A 21,639-nucleotide genomic window follows, 5' to 3' on the forward strand; every position below is an offset into this window, starting at 1 on the left:
ATTTGTTGATTCAAATAAGAAATTTGGTATGTGTCCCGAAGCAGTTACATAAACAGTATATTTTATGTTAGCCAGTTCTTGCGACTCTTGAGAGGCTTCCTGAAATTATTAATCTCGTTCCATGTTATCCTGTATTGTGACTAAGGGATATAATTTTTTTTATGTTTTATGTTCTCCCCACAATCTAGGATAAAACTGTGTTTTAGAATCCCATTTGTGAGGAGGAAATGAACTCCTCACAAAGGGGAGGAGGAAGAAGGGAGCGCACAAACACAGGAAACAAGCCAGGTTCCTGTCCACCATGGACAAACACAGGGTAATTGTGATGTCTGAAAGTACCTGTTCTCTCTCATCCTCAGTATGGGGATGATAATACTGGCCTACTTCATAGGGCTGTTGTAAGGGTTACATGAAAATGTCTATAAAGGCCATTGAACAATGAAAGTGCTGTACAGATCCTAAGTAATTATTAAGTATGGAAGTATTTTATGGTTTAACTTCAGTTTTGATGTTGTCATGTTGAAATAGCTTGTGTTGGCAGATGAAGGGAAAATTACAAATTTTATCTGGGTTCAAAGAAAGGGTCCAAATTATTACTAACAACTGGAGTAGAAACTCTTTTCCTTTTTATTGATCATGATCAAGGAAAGCATCTATTCCTAAGAAAGTTCAAGATGCTGACACTGTTGCATTGTTCACCTTTAGTACTAATAGCAAGTTTTACATCACAAGAAGGCAGAAACAATCTATTTTTCCTACTTAACATATTTTAAGACTATTGCTACCTTTTCTATTGTACACTATAAGCGCAACATGAACTGCTGACTGCTATCGTTTAAGAAAACAGGATATGTGTTAAACTCTCCAAAATTCATTACACACCAATTTATGACCGCTATGTAGCAGATAGTTCAGTCTTCAGAATGTTTTAATTTATTGCCAGTTGGATTATATGTTGCAAAATCCTTTTACACTTGAAGCATATAAAATATTCTAGAAGAGGAATTCTAAACACAAGGATATGAATATAATATGTACTCTTTTTTTAAGTGGTTTGAAGTTCAGACTGTTAACAGACCTAGGTTATACATTTTTACTACCTGGTTGTGTGTAGGTAGGTCAGCTAAGACAGTTGAAATCAACCAAACTCTATACAGGATCAAGTTTATAATCGATACAAGCAGGGGATCTGCAAGGCCTTGCAGGGGGCATTTGATTATCATCTGTATCCTCTCCACGACTATTTCTTTCCCTCTCCTGGGAGCCCCCACAGCCTCTCCCATTTTCCTGTTAATTTTGGTTTAGAACAACTAAAAGACTGCAAGTAGTTCAATGCTGTGGTGAAGGAGTAACTTTCAATTGACATCAGTGTGCAGTGGGATGACTTTCAATGTGTGCGTATTGCAAAGTTTTAACATCCAGGTTTATAAATGGACTTCGAGTTTTTCTTTTCTGGTCTTTGAACAATAATATGACCAGTACAATCAGGAAATGTCAAACTAAGACAGAAGTGTTATAAAAGTTAAGAGGGGATGAAGTCATCTTTGAATTAGCACATATTGTAGCTTATAAAATTTAGGAATTGTATCATTTTTCTGTTCATGTGCTCACTGGCAATATAGAACTTGTGTTAATTCTGCCAGTTATGTTGAGTCAAGATAACCAGTTCTAGCATATTTGTTGGTTATCTTGTTGTAATGTGATGGTTTGGAAGGAGTTATAGGAATTTAGAAAATCCTTGTGCAATCTTGAAGCAAACAGGTTGTTTTTTTAAAAAAAATGTATTTGGAGTGGGGAAATTTTGTATGGCTTTCATTGTGAATGATATTGTAATCTGATTTTAGGTTGTTTTCAGTTTCAAAACAAATAAGGAAAAGACTTCATTGTCACCGAATGCAGCAGATTAGGAATCATGGATCTGAAATACAATTCCTCTCGGAAGCACGTGTCTATCACTGTACCTTCGAAATCCCAAGTGATGTCGCCACATATCAAATCCGTAGATGATGTAATAGTTCTTGGAATTAATCTCAGCAAATTTAACAAGCCTACTCAGTTTTTCATTTGCGTTTTTGGAGTTTTTTTGTTCTATCTTATTTATGGATATCTACAGGTATGTGCTATCATGTAATGTTTACAATAAATGTATGTATTTCCTTCAGCAGAATTATCATTATTACCTGCAGCATTTACTTTCTGATGCAAGGGCTTATCCATTCATTTCAGTGTTATAGGATGTTGTATACCAGACCTAACTGGCCCCTTCCATTAAAGCAAACACGGAAAATAGAGTTTTTTGAGCACTTCCAAGCACATATGAGGATTCAGACTGAGGTGAAAATGTGAGTGTGTTCATTCAGTTAAACACATTATTAATATTAAGAATTATAAACTGATTTGGTAGATTAAAAGAGTAGCTGTTCCCACCTCAGGTGACTGCAGCAAGTACTTGGATCATGCAGATATGTTTGTTAAAGATTCTTAATTGGCTGCACCACCACCACCACCCCCGCTTGTACAGTCTGGGGTCCACTTTAAACGTAACATGGGTAAGCAAGAATAATTTAACCATGTGAGGTTGCACATGCCAGCATCTTATTAAAAATGGGGCCTTCAGCAACTGTGAGTGCCATGCTAGTTTATCAGAGAGCCACAGTAGGGGCTGGCATTGTGCTGGTAATGTACCATTGAATGCATAGCATGTTGCGTGCATAGTGACCCAATTTAAACAAGATGCTGGGCACATGTATCATCATACAAGTTTCTGCTTGCCAGCATCAATGACAAACTCAGATTTTTCCCTAGGCAGTTTATGAAATAGCCCTTCTGTATTTTAGATACACATGAGGACTGTAGTGGCTACTACAAGATTTACAGTGCCAACTACAATTATTATTTCTACCAAATTATGTTCTGTTATATTGAGCCAGCTGATCTACAAGAAAAGGGCTGCTTCTCCTTCTCCTTCCACTGATACTGGTGGCAGACCAATAGTTTATCAGAAATCAGTATCCAAATAAAATTGTATCAGATTTGTGGTGTGGCAGGGTTGGAATACGGTATACAGTTCTGATCCACTCCATCTTAAGGATATTGCAGGACTGGCAAAAGTGGAAGAGGAAGGCAGTCAAAGTGATGACAGGGTTAGCAGCAGTTTCCTTATGAGGGTTTTCAGTTAAAAAATCACTAAAATGGGAGGATTAGATAGAGGTTTATAAAATAAATGTGATGGAGAAATTGGTTGAGATTTTTCTTCTCGTAATGCTAGAATTCAGGATTACTCCATAAAACTGATTTGTCTATCCAAAACACAGCGCTAACGAAAGTACTTCTTCACATACTACATAATTAACTCACAGAGCTTATTGCCACAAGCTGCGGTAGCAGCCGCTGACTTAGAAAGCTTTAAAAGGGGCTAGACAAATCCCGAGAGGGTAGACCTGCCATCAGCCATTAAATATGAAACCTCAATGGAACATCCATACTTCTGAATACCAATTACTGGGAAACAAAAAGAATAAGGTTGTTTCTTTCATTCCCTACTTAAAGACTTTCCAGAAGTTTTTGACTGGCATACCAGTTTTAAAGACAGGATTGGAGGGGTGCAATTTGCAGACTTTCCCCTCTCATAGCAGCATTCCATTTTACTACCTTACAAAGGGCCCCAGTAGTGCCCCCCCCCCCGGTAACTCAGTGGGGGGTAAAGGAAGGGGAGAGGGGAGGTAATTTCTGTTCCTCTGATGGAAATGCCTTCCCTCAGCATGATACAACCCCTCAATCAAATCCCTCATTTCTAGAAACTTTGACCCCTTCCTGTAGTCCAACAAAGCAAATTTTATTTAAATGGGACATGACTGTTCAGATTTCAAGTACATGAATTACTATCAAGAAAAAATTAATCCATTTTCTCTAACTTGATACATTTTTAACAAGGGGAACAAAAACGACTGGATACAAAGACAGCAAACTTCTCATGAAATTGAGTTTAAAAGTTGCATGCTGATATTACAAACGATGTAATATAACTATAGAGAAAATATTTTTAATAAAATATCTTGGTGTTCTTTTTTTTTCCCCCCTCCAGGAACTGATATTTTCAGTGGAGGGGTTTAAGCCCTTTGGCTGGTACCTAACACTAGTGCAATTTGGGTTTTATTCTGTTTTTGGACTAGTTGAGCTGCAGCTTATTCAGGACAAAAGGAGACGGTATGATAATTGTTCTCTGTTTCTTAAGTTATCTGAACCTTAAGTGTGTTAAATTTGACTGCCATCTGAAGGCAGTTTCTTTGAATATCCATTAAATCTAAACATGGTCTTCTAAGCTTACAATGCAGTCCTAAGCAGAGTTCAAGGAATGTAGATGCCTTTTCAGCCAAATTAAACATCTGGGGGGGGAGCTGTTTTTGTACCTGAAATGGCATGGGGGATCAAGATGTCCTGGGGCCACTGCACACTAGATCCAGATTTGGGGGCTCATGGCAATTTTTAAAAAACTACAACTGCTTTTAAAATGGCGTCGCATCCATGGGGTGGACCTTGGCCACCATCACATTTAGTTTGGCTCCACAATAGACTGAGAATGGTGTAACTGTTTAGGATTGTAATGTAAGGTAGAGAAACCCGTAGACCGTGGTCAGATCAAATCTCTGCCTAAACATTGTGCCTGATATTTTTGTAGGTCCCTTTAAAATACCACCTGTTATTAACTTGTCAGCAATATATGATTTGTCCACATACAACTGATATGGTGTAGAATCTCCTCTTAATATGGAAGGTTGTGAATTGCATCCAAACAAAAAATTGGCACATCTAGTCATACACTCATAAGACATTTTCTATTGAGAGATGCATGCTTTTTCTCCTTTACTCTGTTTAAAAGTAACATTTTGCTGGCCTACATGAAATAATTCCAGTACAATCACATACTAGAAGGCAAGTCTTTCAGGACATATGATACAGCTGCATGTTGTCAGAAGAATGGTGGAAACATTTGATCTAGAGACTGTTTCAAACACACTTGTTCTGGCTGTAGGCTTTTCTTCTTGCATTAGTCCCTAAAGGCCCTCTTGAAATCCCAGGGGCCTTTTAATTTATCACAAAGAGCTGCATTCAGAAAAGGAAATCAGGAAAACTTGTATAGTCTCAGCTGCATTTTAAAAAAAAATCTAACGTTGTTGGATATAATAGGTGGGGTTATAATAGGAAATCAAGCTATTATATTCAGCTTTTTGTGGGGCAACGTGGAAGCCCCCAGAAGTGAAGTTCTCAAGTTATTTTGGAATAATTCCATTTGGAGGACCACATGTTTCCTCATTGAAGAATGGACTTTGGGCCCTTCCTCCTTTCCTTTCAGCAGATTAATGTGATATTCCCATTCCAAAGAATGAAAGGTACATAGCAGCTGTGCTTGGTGGATTGTGGTTCTAGTTGTTGGCTTGTTTGTTAGCCTCTTCCCCCTGGTTGTTTTGAAAAATAAAAAAGTGTCTATAAAACAGCAGTAGAACTAACCACTACCCTTCAGGGTACTGCAGTAGAAGAAAAGCCTTTGTCACCATTTCAGATTAGAGACATTCAGATTCCAGCACTTTGATAAATATTATGAAGGACACCAGCTTTTATTTATATCATCTGTTGATCACCGTGTTTAAAGCCTCTTGTTAGATTTACTGTTTGCTCCCAATACAGAGCTTCATTTATATTTTCCAGGATCCCAGGCAAAACCTACATGATAATAGCTTTTCTAACAGTGGGGACGATGGGTTTATCAAATACCTCCTTAGGATATCTGAATTATCCCACACAAGTAATCTTCAAGTGCTGTAAACTGATCCCAGTTATGATAGGAGGAGTCTTTATACAAGGTATGCCTTATTCTTGCTATTTAATGCTGTTCATTTCAGAAGATAAGCCTTGTAAAGATGCCAGTGTTTCTTTTCTCTCCCCCCATGTGGTTTTGGCTACACCCAACTCTATTAACTCCTGAGCTAACAGCCAGTACAAACTTGGATTAGGTTGCAAACAGTGTAGATTCTCCCCACAATCTTTTTCTACAACTTTCACAAACTTGTGAAAATCTCAACTTTCATTGAAAGCCTCTGTGTTTGTGAAGACAGGCTTAATAATTGACTGGAAAAGCATCAGAAGCTCTATTGCCATCTACTAGAATGCATAGGAACAGCTGTCTTCCAAACCCCAGCAGTGGAATTATTAGACTGGTATCCCTCCTTTATCCAACTCCGTGTGTCTATGTCCAAGTAGTGGCTGTTTAGGATCAAAGAGGGCCAACTCTAAAAATCACCTATGTCCAAGTAGTGGCTGTGTAATTCTGTTATAAGGGCCGCGGTGGCTGAACTGCAGACTGGAAGGCCAGTACTTAGTAGTAGCTGTGCCACAGTGGCTCAATAGTTAAGACGCTGAACTGCAGACTGGAAGGCCAGTACTTCGGCAGTTCAAGACCCTAGTACCGCATCCCAGCTCCTGCCAACCTAGCAGTTCAAAAGCAAGAAATTGCAAGTAGATAAATAAGTACCACTTCGGTGGGAAGGTAACAGTGTTCTGTGTGCCTTGGCGTCCAGTCATGCCGGCCACATGACCATGGAGAAGTCTTCGGACAGCGCTGGCTCTTCGACTTGGAAATGGAGATGAGCACCACACCCTAGAGTCGAATTCGACTGGCTTTCGAGCAAGGGAAACCTTTACCTTTAATTCTTTTATATTTGTTTATGCCGGGGGTGGGGACCAGAAACCTGTCTCCCTCAGGCTTTTTGCTGCTTTGGTGACCTCAAAGCCCCATATAGGACAGTATGTTTTCCTCTCGTGAGTTCTAAGCCTTTCAAGGAAAGTTGACGCCGCTGTTTTATTTTTATTGGTTGCGGTCTTAGTTATAACTGTGGGAAGTCCAAGGTAGAAGAATCACTGTAATAGTCTGAGACCCCTTCCTTTGATAGAAACTTGTGCCTAAATGGTTAATCCCCTAGTTCTGTTAATGAAATCTGTAAAGTGTTACCAGTGCTCTGTTGGTTAACCACAAAGTAACATTGTAGTCCCATGCTTATGCTGGGTTTCCCCCCTCTTTTGTACCCTGGCAAACCCAACAAAACAGGTTTCTTAACTGAGTGCATAACACTCTGCTGCTCGAAGTACAGCTAGCTGTGCGTTTGGAAGCTCAGTGGCAGCTCACTAATGGAGTGGAACGAACAAAAGAACAATTTACTTCATAAATAATCTGCAATATTAAAGTGATTTCAAGGCTGAAATCCCCTTTTTCCTTTAAATAAACAATCAAAGTATTTTGATAATGCTTCTGAACATGCTAAAAAGGAAGATACAGAGTGCTACTTGCGAAATTTGTCTGTTGTGGGTCAAAAGAATGTGAATGGTGCGCAGAGATAGCGATATATCATGAAATTTCAGGTCTGGCAGAAGATGCGTGGAGGCCATCGCTTTTGGTTTAGTTGGCAAGGATATTGCCTGAAAGGGAAGGTTCATAGGCCTGAGTTACACACGCTGGAGAATGTGAAGGTGATAGAATGGAATGTACCGCTTTGGACTACAGGTGAAGGATTCCAGCTTTGTAGGTTCCTTCACATAAACAAATCCATGCAAATAGACAACTAGTCCATCAGGGGAAAAGCTTTTACCCCCCCCCCCAATCTCTGCTTACTGTTCTAACTTTCTGTTGGCAAGAAGTTTTTAACATATAGGAGCATTCCTAAATAAAACCATTCATGATTCTCCAACTTTATTCCAAAGTGGTGCAATACGTTCTTTCTGCAGCATTCCACCACATTATTTCCACGTGTGTAAATGAGGACATATTTTGCCATGGTGGCATGGGCACTGCTCCTGCAGAGCTGTTTCCAACACTTTTCCAGTAAATATACTCAGGCAGGGAGACCTTGTGGGAAATGCAGATAATGCTGTTATTCTTCATGCTACCACTGTGGGCTGCACTGAAATAGAGCATTGTGCAGGTTTGGTTCACATCCCACCCTTTGGCCTGAACCCAGCAGCCCCCTTGCCCGACATACCTGACTGAGAGTCGGCACTGTCATCGACCGGGCCAGCTGCCCCGAGCCCAGACTTGCCACCATGCTGACCAGCCACCCCAAGCCCAACGCAGCCACCGATATCAAAGACCAGGCCAGCCATGCTACACCTGGGGCTGCCAACACTGAAGTCTTCAGCACCCACAACCGGCCAGGTGCTTCCATTGCCCAACCCGTCACCCATCCTTGCATCCCTCTGGCTGCTCACATGGAACTTGGAGGATGTATTGGGCGCTGGAGGCAGGTACAGCCTCCAGCAGCTGCTGCCAAGGCCACAGGCCTCCTGGCACCAGCTGGTGATGTCACCACCAGTTGCCAGGGAAGCAGCGGTGTTAGTGATGATAAGAGAATCTCCACCTACCTGGGATGGCCACCCCGCGAGGCGTAGGATTGTAGCCTCTGACCCCCTGGTCAGGGCAGCTCCAGAGGAAACCATCAGACGATGGGCCAAATGCAAAGTCAGGGGAGAATGGGTGGAGGAGAGGAAAGCCAGAAAGAGCCAGCACCTGGGGATTGGCATTTTCAGGCCCCAGGGAGCAGGGTTGGAGTGAAGGGGAGAGATTATAAGGACTCCATAAGAACATAAGAGATGCCAATGTTGGATCAGGCCAAAGGCCCATCCAGTCCAACACTCTGTATCACAGTGGCCAGAAATACCAGTGCCATCAGGAGGTCCACCAGTGGGGCCAGGACATTAGAAGCCCTCCCACTGTTGACCCCCCCAAGCACCAAGATGACAGAGCATCACTTGCCCCAGAGTCCCTATCTATACCTTGTGGCTAATAGCCACTGGGACCTCTGCTCCATATGCTTATCTAATTCCCTTTTGAAGCCGTCCATGCTTGTAGCCGCCACCACTTCCTGCGGCAGTGAATTCCAAGTGTTAATCACTCTTTGGGTGAAGAAGTACTTCCTTTTATCCGTTCTAACCCGACCGCTCAGCAATTTCATGGAGGGCCCACGAGTTCTTGTATTGTGAGAAAGGGAGAAAAGTACCTCTTTCTCTACCTGCTCTTTCCCATGCATAATCTTATAAACCTCAATCATGTCACCCCTCAGTCGTCGTTTCTCCAAGCTAAAGAGCCCTAAGCGCCTTAACCTTTCCTCATAACTGGGCCAAAGAGGAAGCTTAGGTTGAACCTACAGCTTAGGTTCAAGCCCTCCTGAGGAGACAAGGAGGCCTTGGGTGCAATAACCCTGGACCACCTGACCTTTTTCTGAGGCTAGGGGAGACCCCAAAGAAACAAGACGGGGCAGCAGAGGGTCTGAGGACAAGAACGCACATCATCTACCATCTCTACATGTTCTTCTGTAGTACTGCAAAAGTGTGGGAAGGGTTCGAGCAGATGAAGCAGCCCTGTGTTGATGAGATAATGAATGAATTGGCCCAAAGATTTTGACGGCAGGGATAGAAAGGGTGCTTGATGTTGGTTTCCATGCGCTGAAGATAAGATTGAAAAACCATGTGTTACGCTGTTGTATCAACCCAGTTAATTTTCTTTCTGGCATAGGAAAACGTTACAATATTGCCGACGTTTCCGCTGCACTATGTATGAGCTTGGGCTTGATATGGTTTACGCTTGCTGATAGCACAATTGCACCAAATTTCAACTTGACAGGTAAAAAAAAGAACCTTTGAAATGAATGTTTACAAGAATTAAGCTTTTTGTGAAAGTGGACGTGTGGTTAATATTTCTGTTTGCGACACAGTTTGTGTCATCCATGCAGTGGCTGCATATAATTCTGCTGTTTGTGAAGTCACCGCAGCCATAGCTACTGGGCCATCTAAGCTTTTTGGGACTGGTCTAGCAACTCTGGACGTGGAACGATAATGCTTTGATGTTGGCCACCTAGTTTGTAATCCAATTTAGTGGAAGCATTTACACCCAAGTTTGTAGGAGTCTTAGCCAAAGCATTTTTTTTACTTGTATAATTTAATCAAAATTCTTTAAACATTCACATTGTCAAGGGCAAATCTATTTACATGTGACAGTTTTGCCCAAGGAGACAAAGCTGTGCTTGGAGGTTAAACGGAACTTGTAATTTTTGCTGATACAAATGTTATAAACATAAAAGCTGAGTGGTTTTAAAGTATTGGCTCTGTGAACAATATTACCAGTATTGTGTCCGGCAGACATTGGGAAATTAGATTTAAAGCTCTTTTAATAGCATTGAAGAACATGGTAAGCATTATTGTGCAAAAGGGAAAAATAAGCCTAAAGAAACACACAGTAGTAAGAACTCTTGGTCATACATTAAATACGTTGACAGCAAAGAAAGCAACAGTTGCTTTCTTGGACCCAGAATAAATATACATTCTGAAATTGGGGGGGGGGGATGATAACAATAAGAGTTTCTTTCCAACCCTCCCCCTCCCCCATTTATCCTACAGTAGTAGAGATGATCTATAAAAAAAAAACCCCTGAGCAGACAGCGTAATTTTCAAAGGCTTAGGGTGTCTTCTGTGGTTTCCCCCCCCTCCTCTCACTCCATTTGTTATCCCTTACACCATTTAGACAGATTAGATTCCCCCTCTGTAATCATTAAAAGTATGTAAGTGGTGATGCATTCAGGAAACGTCCTTGCTTCTTTTTAGAAACTGGATCTGTATCTATTTTTGAAAAGAACTCTGCATGGCCAAGGGACTTTTGGTCTCTGTTTCCCAAACAGCATCCCAGATCTCAAACTGCTTCGGGAACGGAAAGGACTTAGGAGAGCCATGGTTCAGGACAAACTTTAAAAAGTCCAGTGGCATTAATTGGACAATATTTGCTGTTTGTTCTGTAAATGATTGTATTTTTATTTTGTCCATCCTCCAAGTGGGGGAGGGGAAAGGGCGGGGGCTGCCACCCCTCAGTCATTCCCCTCAAAGTATCAGGGAGGAGGACAGTTGGTTGGGCAAAGCAGCAGGGAGGATGGGTGGGCAGGCAGAGTGGTGGGGGGTCGAGGATGTGCAGCGGAGAGGGGGGGCAGCAGGGCAAATGGCAAGGGGGCAGGCAGAGACAACAGTGTTTCAAGCAGACAGGTGGGACAAAGGGAAGCCCCCTCTGACCCCACATGCTGCTTAGTCATTCAGACAGAGGAGGCCGGCTGGAAAAGAAGTGGCCGAGCAGTGCAGTGGGACTGGCAGGCTGGCTAGCATGCGGTTGAGGCAGTGGGAAGGACAGCAGAGTCCAAGAGGAGGGAAGTGACAGAAGCACGGGGTGCAGAAAGGGAGGGAACGTGTTTTGGAGGGAGGCCAAGCAAGAGAAGGCCATGGGGTGGGGACAAAACGGATGGGGTCCCCCCCCCCTGCAGGTCCCTGGTTGTTATATACTATTTTGAAATTTGTACGTTCACTTCTCTTTTTCTGTTTACTTTAAGGTGTGGTCCTCATATCTCTTGCCCTCTGTGCAGACGCAGTGATAGGAAATGTGCAGGAAAAAGCTATGAAGTTGCACAATGGATCCAATTCCGAAATGGTATCTGTTCCATTCTGTATTGTCGTTCAGTTAATTAGGTGTCAGGATATTGAATTCTGGTGCATTTCTGCCTCCCATGTAAAGTTGTGTGTGTTGAGTGCTGTCAGATCACTTACAAGTTATGACGGCCCTGTGAATTCATGACCTCCAAAGCATCCCATCATTTACAGCCTTGCTCAGATCTTGCAAACTGAGGACCATGAAAAAGAAATGGGACAAAAGAAAGAACAAAACAAAGCATTTAAACATGTGTCAGCTTCCAGCATAAATTTATAGAAATTCAAGATTGTAAAGTTGTCTTCTTTGCTGTTATATTGTCAATTCAAATACAAAACTTCACTAGGCACCTTCTTTACTGATAAAGGCTATTCTAGGACTACAGGGGGTGAAGTAGTTTTTACTACTAACTAAATTTAGAGACCACATTGTAGCCTTAAAATTATATATTTGGGAATATCACCACGTAAGATCAGGTGTGGAGACTCAGAAGACACACAGGAGCTTTTACAGTCTCCATATAGATCCCCCCTGGTCCAAATGGCAGACCAGGGACGACCAGTCTCAGCATGCATTAACCAGTCATGAAATCACCGCAGAACTTGATAGCCTTTTCTTTCAGTACTTTTCATGCCACTTCGTGTTTAGTACTAAACAAGATAAAGAGGAAGCTTATCATTAGTGTACTATTCTGTTATACTAAATATATAGTGGTATGAAAGAAGGAAGAGTTACTGACTGGATTCACTCACCAGCTTGCTGCAGTGTGAGGCTCATAATGGTTGCTGAAACTGGGAGAGGAAACCTTAAAACTGAAATCTGCCTGAACTCAAAATGCTGGTATATTATAGTTCCCATGTTACCTTGCAAAAAAACCTAGGGCTTAAATACAAGTTTGAATGTTTGTAGATTGATGGCCAGGAGGGCAGTTGTGGAGTATTATCCACTTGCAGTCCCAACAGATCCCATCAGGGCAACTGAGAGGGAGGGACTGGGGGGACAAAACTGCCAGGGACCAAGTCAGCTGGAGGGTGCTCCATTCACAGAATGCATTTTATTTTATTTTATTTTTAACTTCTAATGCAGTTTGCACTGAAGCCTCTAGAAGCATTGGGGCAGCAGAGCACAGTAAACAGCCGTCGCTCTAACTCTGCTGGCCAGGCTTTTCTGCAAAGTTTATTACTGAGGTAGACACTTGCCTTGCCTATCAGATGCTGCTAAATCCATCAAGGAAGCCAGGATAACTGATGGCTGCTACAGTCATTGCTAGGATGCAGCCTGCTAACAAGGTCATTGTCATCACCAGTCTATGGTTTCCTCCTTCCTTTAGTTCTACCCAGCTCTATATCTGCATAGTCAGATCTTGCAAAAGCGCAGGCCTTTTAGTGTATTGTAGCAAAATGTTTTTTTAAAATCTTTTGTTGTCTTTTACTTAATTTCTCTTCTTCTCCAAACTTTTCTCCTTCATTTTGCTTGCTTCCTTTCATGATCTATCTTTATTCCTTTCTCTCCCCCTTCTAACCCTCCTCCTTATTTTTAAGTCTTGGTCTCAACTTCTTCTCATCCATCCTTGCCAACTTAGAATGTATTTAATAATAGTATAGCAGCAAACCTTTGTCAATACTGTGAACAGAAAGACAGAGTTATTATTTACCCATAATCGATCAAAGTTGTAAAAGGATGCTTCCCCTCCCCCATACACACACACACCCTTGACATGCTTGATAATGGAATGTTAATCTGCCTCAGTGGTAATAAATGAGCAACACCCCATGGGGGGTGGGTGGGTCTGGAGATAACCTGGGCCAGTATATTCTGACTCCTTTCATTTTTGTCACTGGAGTGCCAACAATCATTCTGAAGATGGTGGCCAATTTTGAGATTCCTAGTTTTATTTTCTAATTAGATTCCTAGTTTTATTTTCTAATTAGTTATGCCTGTTCCAAATGGACTGAAAGATGGATTCGTTTATTATGATTATTCGTTTATTATGATCACAGATGCATGGTAACAGCCAGCCAAGTGATTTGTTTTGTCATGATATTTGATTTGGACCAGGGTCATGTGGGGAGCCCAGGCGGAATCTTTGTCCAAGGACCCATGGTGGCTCTCATCATTCCTGGGTCCAATCCACACAGCCATATTCATGACTAACTAACTGCCATGTTCTGGTGTGGTTGCATGAAACGGCTGACCATTTTACAGGGAGCCCCCATATCAGTGTGTTAATTTTCAGATGAAATGTGTTAATTTTCAGATGAAGCATGCTGTGACGGACAGGCTAGGTTCAGCCTCTCCCTAAGAGCAGCCAATGTGAGCTGATGGAATGTTGAGAGGAGGGGACTTGGAAACAGCGGTTGAGAAATGACAGTTAACGAGTTAGCAGCACACAAGTAGACAGCTCAAGTGCTGAGGTGAAAAGAGGGTTTTCTGACTGATGGGAACTGTCTTAGAAGTAAATTTGTCACTAAAGGATCCTAGTTGTAGGTATAGGACCTTAGTTCAAAAGTTCAATGGAAGTGAAACCTTTCTTAGACTTTACTTTCCTCAATGTTTTGTTCTTATAAATAAAAGTTTATTGTTTTGATTAACCCTGTTGGCTGCATGTCATACGGAAAGAAACACACACAATTTAGTATCTCGGTCTACATACCTATATTATAGGATATCAATAAATGGTGGCAGCGATCTCCCTGGGAGTGAGAGAGAGGACCTGAGGTTTGAGATGGTCATGACTCTCTGTAGATTTTAAAAGAGACAAGGATGGCGAGTGTGACGTCCTGACCTATGTATAACCCATGACCTGAAGAAGAGAGGTTGTAGAGGGTGTTAGGCACCCGTGTGAGTGGACAAGGAGCGTCACACATGTTTATCAACTTAGTCCTTCAGAAACATCGATAGCCCTTCAGTCAGTTGTGTGAGATGGCCCACAATCGGCTAGAGAAATGTTACTTCCCAAAGTAGGGAATATGCTAACTGAGCCACAAAGCACACGATTTTAGGACCTCTTTAAAATTCCCTAAGGTTAAAATAATTTGTTTTTGTAACTATTGCAGGTTTTGTATTCCTATTCAATAGGTTTCCTCTACATTTTATTGGGACTGACTTGCACTAATGGCTTAACCCCTGCAGTAACATTTTGTTCTAAGGTAAACACATTAATTTTTTAATTAAAAAAAAATATATAGTGTTTGCTATTTACTGTGTGACTGCTTGTTTGTAAAAAGCTATTAATGTAGTTTGGCCATTCTTAGCGCAGCTTGAACAAAAGCTACGTGTATTTAAATAAGATAAATTGTATGATTCATAAACTAATACCAATTGTTTAGCCTGAAAACTCTTATATATATGCAACCTCATCAGAAAGTTATATTCATTTTGAAAAGTCAAGGAATGGTTTTTATAATTTTGTTATTACTTTCTCCATTATTCAATCAGAATTAAATAAAATCTTTTAAATACTGTGAGCATTTCTGCTTTATTTCAGACAGTTCATTACAAAACTTTATTTCATTTTGTAGTACCTCAGGGTTTGTTTTGCATTTCCTAATAATTTTTTTGTTGTTCTTGCAGCATCCAGTTCAGACATACGGCTACGCATTCTTGTTTTCCTTGACTGGGTATTTTGGAATCTCTTTTGTTCTGGCTTTGATTAAAATCTTTGGGGCTCTTTTGGCTGTAACAGGTATTACATTATTCATATTTTAACAGAAAATCGTAACAAAATCCCGCTGTCTGGTCAAGTTTATGGAATTATTTCTACTTTATCTACTGCTTGTTGATTTTGTGGATGGTTTTATGGATTCATGTGGCAAACAGTAAATTATTTTAGAAGTGTACAGCTTTTGGTTTTGATCCGGTGCTGGTACTTACAAAGACTGTATGCACATATTTTAGATAATCTGCAAAGTTCACGTTTCCAATTCAGAAATGTATCTTAACACATGTATTATCTGGTAAAGAAATGTGGTTATTGATTGTCCCCCTTTTTTGTGATTGTACTGGTTCACTATGTGTAATCTGCCTTAAGTCCCTGTGAGAAAGGCGGACTATAAATAACGTAAATTAATTAAATAAATAAATAAAAATAAATGAGGTAGCAAAAAAGAAATGACTAAATAGGAAATCTCCATGTTTCTTAGCCATAAATATAGTCTGCTCTAAAATGCCTTTTTTAAATGAGATGTTACTTTTAATACTTTAACCATTTTTGTATCTGATCAAAATTCCATGTATTCAGGAACATTAAAATACTTGTGGGATAGGGCGGGGTATAGATTGAAATTATTGTTGTTGTTGTTGTTGTTATTAGACAGTATCCGCAAGTCAGTTATGATATTCAAAACCAAATAAGTGCTAAGAGTCAACAAGGTGAAAGAAAATGGAAGAAAAAATATAATACAGTAATAGCAAGTGGAAGGTGTAGGAGCTTGTGTTAGCATTTGCATTAAAATATACTTGCGCATCTTTTTGTCTTCCACTGTAAGCTTGAATATTTTGATGACTACAATAACTTTCTATAGACCTCTCCCCTTTGGTTGTGTAATCACACATTTCCCTCACAGCCTGGGTTAAGTTGACCCTTAATAACACACTGAAGGTTGGAAAGGGGATTGACAGTTGTACACACAGCCACCTTCCAAACTGATTATCCACTCCTGTACTGCATAACCCATTTTAAACATTTCAGCATACATTCGGAATCATCCTGGGGTTCCAGCTCAAAAGATCTGAATGTGCAGTAGGGTCTTGGTCTTGGACTTTCCTGGCAGCAGCTCTCCGGTGATGTCAGGGGGTGTGGCCTTCTGTCACTTCCGGTGATGTCAGGGGGCGTGGCATATGCAAATAAGTTATGCTAATGAGTTATGCTAATGAGCTCCGGCAGCTCTTTTTCTACAACAAGACCCCTGAGCAGCTCTATGTGCAGATAAATTTGGAGAGAAGGCCTGAAGTCCTGTCAAGGGTTGTTGCTACCCATATGACTATTTTCAGCACCAGCTGTGCTCAAGTATAAAGGTCAAAAGCGCAAGCAGGACAGTGGCACATGGGCCACCTCCACTTGTTGAGCAGCAGATGGTCCATCAGTTGCAGAAGCACAAGACTCAGATTTATATCAGCCGCTAAAATGACCTTTAAAGGCCTCGTGGCCTGCAACCCACATAGCTAAAGAACCGTCTCAAATGTTCCAGTGTGCCCAACTGTGACTCTTAGGTTGAGGAGGAGGAGGGAGAGGCTACCGTGATCTGGAGCTGTAGTAACCACCCAGCATACAGCAATATTTATTCTTTATTAGGGCAGTTGTGCAGTTAAAAACATTGATAAATCATCTGCCTTTTAATGAACTAATCCTTGAAAAGTAAATCACTGTATTTCCTTCTTACCATAATATAAGTACTATATTATGGTAACTAATAAGGGAAGCATAAGAACTTTTGATATTGTAATAATAGTAATTTTTAAAATATTCATTGCTAAATGGGAACATCATCTGTGATCTTATCCTTATTATTCCATATTATGGCAACATAGTGGAACCATAAAAATAAACAAGTATTACCTTAATTAATAATTTTGTGGATTTAAAATGCCCCCCACACACACACGGATAGTAATTACAATTCACAGCCCTCATATTTGGGTAGTTAGGTGCTACGGACCGGTTGCAGAGACTTTCAGGCTGTCATCTCCAGATCCTTCTCCTTCCACTCCTCCCTTTGGGGAGGATGTACCAGTAGCATTGAAACCCATGGCGCTGGCACCCTCAAGCATTGCTCACATCATACCAACTGAGGAAGTCTAGCCAACACAGCCTTCACTGGTCATGATCACAGCATGGCGAATGTTGGTAAAGGTGTTAATGGAATAAATTTCCCCTGATAATTCATCCATAATTGTATGGCCAGACAGGATTACTTTTTCAGTGTTGCCGGTATGAAGCTGAATCCACATGGGCCATAATCCAGAGAAAATTACTCCTATTTAAATCCAACTGAAAACAAAAAGTCATGTTGGCTCACTGCTAACTTTGTGCACAGTCATTTTGTGTAAGCTCAATTAACTTTCTCTGTACTGTGGACCACCATACATTGCAGCAACATTCAAGACAGACTGAGTTGTCAGGTTGAGGCTTTGTGTTTGAGTTGCTTATCTGTAAAACTCATAAAACTATGTTTCAGTTGGTCAAGAATGAACGTTTTTCATGCTTTCTCCCCTCTGCAGTAACAACAGGAAGAAAAGCAATGACAATTGTACTTTCCTTTTTGTTTTTTACAAAGCCATTCACATTCCAGTAAGTATTAGTTCCATATCTATGTTTTATTAATTTGAATATGCTGAAAATATTATGGTGCAGTGGTTAAGTGTGCAGCCTCTAATCTGGGAGAACTGGGTTTGATTCCCCACTCCTCCACTTACAGCTGCTGGTGTTACCTTGGGCAAGCCATAGTTCTGTCAGAGCTGTTCTCTCAAGGACAGTTCTGGAAAGAGCTCTCTCAGCCCCGCCTACCTCACAGGGTGTCTGTTGTGGGGAGGGGAAGGGAAAGGAGACTGTAAGCTGCTCTGAGACTCGGAATGAAGGGCGGGATATCAATCCAGTATCATCATCTTCTCCTCTTCTATTCCCAAATATCTAATATTATTTTGGTTAGGAAACTAGAAACTTAGGGGCACCCAGAAACTATAAAACACAGTGGCCAGCTATGTACTTTGGTCCCAGCAATGGAATCTCTGCTCCTGTTCTTTCTGGTGGCTTCCAGTCTCTTCTAATATCCTAATGTGTGAATTATTGAATATCCCATCTTGTTGACTGTACTGACTCACTCTGTGTAATCCGCCTTGAGTCTGTGTGAGAAAAGTGGACTATAAATAACGTAAATAAATAATAAGTGTTGGCCCCCTTCTACTTTTTTTGTCGAATCCCTGTTCTAGCAACATAGAAACCAATAGCAGAAGGTAGGCTGGAATCAGATGGTTCCTCAAAAATTAGAGATCCAGAACCTGAAAAGGTTAGTCAAATAGAAAAGAGGGCCAACAATAAAAGCTTAATATATAGAGTATATAAAAAGATATATGTATTTATTAACAAAGAATTAAAAAATATATGGGCCCAATCACACTTCATGTAAAAATACCAGAATCTAACACGCAAGGGCTGATGGACTTGACCTGACGCGTTTCGGCTGCATAGGTCTTGTTCAGAGGTCAAAATTGTTTCAAAATGAAACCACTAGGCACAGAATAAAAGTACAAATGAGGCCTCCAAAGATGCAATCACATGCCAAGTGGTGTTTCACTGGTAATAATTTCTGGTCCAGAAAGTTCCTTCCTATGATGGTTTAGCCAAAGTGTCCTCAGTAGAATTGTCCTATGCATTAGCCCTTGCGTGTTAGATTCTGGTATGTTTACATGAGGTGTGATTGGGCCCTTATATATTTGTTAATAAATACATGTATCTTTTTATACACTCTATATAGTAAGCTTTTATTGTTGGCCCTCTTTTCTATTTGACTAACCTTTTCAGGTTCTGGGTCCCATGTTTCTAGGTTCAGTTCCACCACCACCACCCCTTTTTTTTGTCCTCAAGAATTAGAACCACACAGAAAATTTGGTAAACCTATTAGGGTTCCCTTTTTCTGGGCTTGAGGGCAGTGGTGGGAGTGAGCCAAAGATGCTTGTAAATGTGGGCATATTTTCCATTTATTATTCAGAGGGACAGTTCTCTCTCTTTCAAGATGCAGGCTTAATGTTTTCTGTTGTCTCGTTTGTGCCTTAAATAAAACTGCTTCTTATTACTTTAATTTGATGAATCAGTTGTTTTAATCTCTTTCTGTGAAGCTAAAACTGGAATTAATGTCTGCCTCGCATCTCAGTAAACTTGAATTACAGTGTCATGTGAGAGTATGCACTAGGGAACTGTTCGGTCAGTCAGTACAAATTATTTTTAAGAATTTGAAAATGTTCAGAGCCATTGTTTGATAAATATATAAGGGTAATTTTTTACATAGGTCTAAATGAAAAATTAGACTGTAGCCCAAGCACTGGTCCTCAGATCCTCTTACAGGGCTGGATCTAACTAGTTTTCTTCCTGCTGGTGAAAAGGGGAGGAAGAGATCCCCTCTGACCACCACAAAGCTGCACATGGGACCTGGCAGGGACAAAAGCCGTGTGGGATGGAGCTGCACTAAGAAGGGGGAACTGGTGTCAGCTATGCCGCCATGAAGGTTGGGGAGGTGGGTCTGTGTCTGGTTAATTGCTATGGCTTTCATTTCAGGTTAATTGCTACTGCATTCCTTTCTGTGCTTTTTCTGCTGTGCGCTGAAACGCTTATCTATACAGATGTGCAGGAGGGTGTTGTAGTGTCTGGGATTTCCCTAGGTGCCGTGGGAGAATGTTCATTCTTAGCTTTAGCTACCTAACGGTCTCTAAGCCTTAGCCTGCACGTGGGAGGACGCCTAATTGGCCAGTACTGTGGGGGGTGCATACGAATACCCTATATCCTATTATGCCCATGGGGCTGCCGCCATTCTTAACAGTCCCTTTGTTACTGCATCTATAGCTCTGCAATAAAAGTATAACCGTTCCTGAATGCATGTACTTCGTTGTTAGCTGTGGGTTCTGACAACTGTGTGACGCTGAGTGAAAAAGCTAGCCAGCTCTAACTCAAGCAGCTCTATGCAAGGTTCCTGGCATTCATACCTCCTGAAAATAAGTTCAACAGAGTTGGGGGAACCAGGATTTATCCCTCCCCATTCCTTCAAACAGGTGATCAGTGCTGCCATTATTATTAGAACATGTCTGCGAAGCAACAAGGGTCTTTTAATGCAGAATACAGGAACTGTGTCCCATGCAGTCACCCCTTACTGTGCATGCAGAATGTGTGAGGTGATACATGCTCCCTCTAAGCTATGGAGTCTTGTGAGCAAAAATTCTACTTTGTGAGCTACTGGCATTAAAGTTGTGAGTGAGCGATTTGGCTACTGCATAAATTAGTTTGCTCTGGAGCCATCCTTCCTGAGCTAAGGCAAAAATGTGCACGCTGGAGGCTAAAAAACTGTGAGCTAGCTCACACTAACTCAGCTTAGAGGTAACACTGGTGATGGACAGCTGTTTGGGGATTAAAGCTATACTTGTTGGCTCCTCCATCAATTCTGATTCTTATGGAGTCTAAATGTTACTTCTGTTTGTGGGTGAATTGTGTTTTTTCATGGGAAAAAGCATATCTCAACTTTGATGTTTGGGAGACTCTGATTTATGTTACAGCAATAAACGATGACGGGGGGAAACCTAACAAATAATAGATATCCATAATGCATTGTAGAAATTGAAGGAGGAGCTGTAATCTCTCCCTTATTATAAAAGAGTTTGGGGTGCCAGAATTCTAAAATTGGCCCCTTTAGTGTTAGGCCGAAAAAACTGCCACTCGGAAGACACTGGCTGGGTTCATTGGCTGCTTTGTGCAGTCCCGGCCAGCGTTCCAAGGTCATTTACATATGGAAGCTGATTGGACTACACTCCATTCCACACCTCAAACCCCCCCCCCCCAAGGCAGTTGGAATTTTCAGTTGGGAGAGGAGAATGATGTCAGCTGCTCCCTAGGCAGAGGCTGTGTGTGTGTGTGTGTGGGGGGGGGTTGTAAAGACAGACAGGCAGATAAACGTTGGCTGATGGTTGCCAACTCCAGGTTCGAACTCCAGGACATAGGGTTGCCAACTCCAGGTTGGAAACTTCCAGGATATTTTAGGGATGAAGCCTGCTGAGGGTGGGATCTGAGGAGGAGGAGGAAGAGGGGGACCTCAGACAGATACAATGCCATGCTGCCCACACTCCAGACAAGCTGTTGCCAGTCTCCAGGTGACAGCTGGAGAGATCTTAAAGCTTTGGTGCTACTTCAAAGTTCCCCAGGAGCCCAAAACAGAGTAGTGTTTTGGAAAATCTTGAGGAATTGTTTGGTGCATTTACGATGGGGCTTCTGGGGAACTATTGTTGCCAATCTTGGGCCAGCAGCCATCAAACCATTCTCTTCAACCCCCTGCTGTGCAGCTGACTTTCCCCTAGGGTTGCCAATCTCCAGGTGGGACCTGGAGATCTCCCACTGCTACAATTGATCTCCAGATGACAGAGATCAGTTCCCCTAG

The 21,639-nt window shown here is 41.4% G+C and overlaps 1 protein-coding gene across 3 annotated transcripts in view; it reads left to right on the forward strand.

Annotated features, from left to right (window-relative positions):
• Positions 1–21,639, forward strand: part of SLC35B3 (solute carrier family 35 (adenosine 3'-phospho 5'-phosphosulfate transporter), member B3) — a 25,473-nt gene that overhangs the window by 1,386 nt on the left and 2,448 nt on the right. For all 3 annotated transcript variants that reach the window (XM_015422463.1, XM_015422465.1, XM_015422464.1), the window contains exons 2-9: positions 1,845–2,113; positions 4,085–4,206; positions 5,707–5,861; positions 9,560–9,667; positions 11,412–11,509; positions 14,563–14,655; positions 15,080–15,191; positions 17,726–17,795. In XM_015422463.1, coding sequence (XP_015277949.1) covers positions 1,913–2,113; positions 4,085–4,206; positions 5,707–5,861; positions 9,560–9,667; positions 11,412–11,509; positions 14,563–14,655; positions 15,080–15,191; positions 17,726–17,795 — 959 coding nt within the window. In that variant the 5' untranslated portion in view covers positions 1,845–1,912. The remainder of the gene's footprint in view (positions 1–1,844; positions 2,114–4,084; positions 4,207–5,706; positions 5,862–9,559; positions 9,668–11,411; positions 11,510–14,562; positions 14,656–15,079; positions 15,192–17,725; positions 17,796–21,639) is intronic.

This window comes from Gekko japonicus, unplaced genomic scaffold, assembly GCF_001447785.1.
Source record: "Gekko japonicus isolate JY-2015 unplaced genomic scaffold, Gekko_japonicus_V1.1 scaffold1217, whole genome shotgun sequence".
Lineage (NCBI taxonomy): Eukaryota > Metazoa > Chordata > Lepidosauria > Squamata > Gekkonidae > Gekko > Gekko japonicus.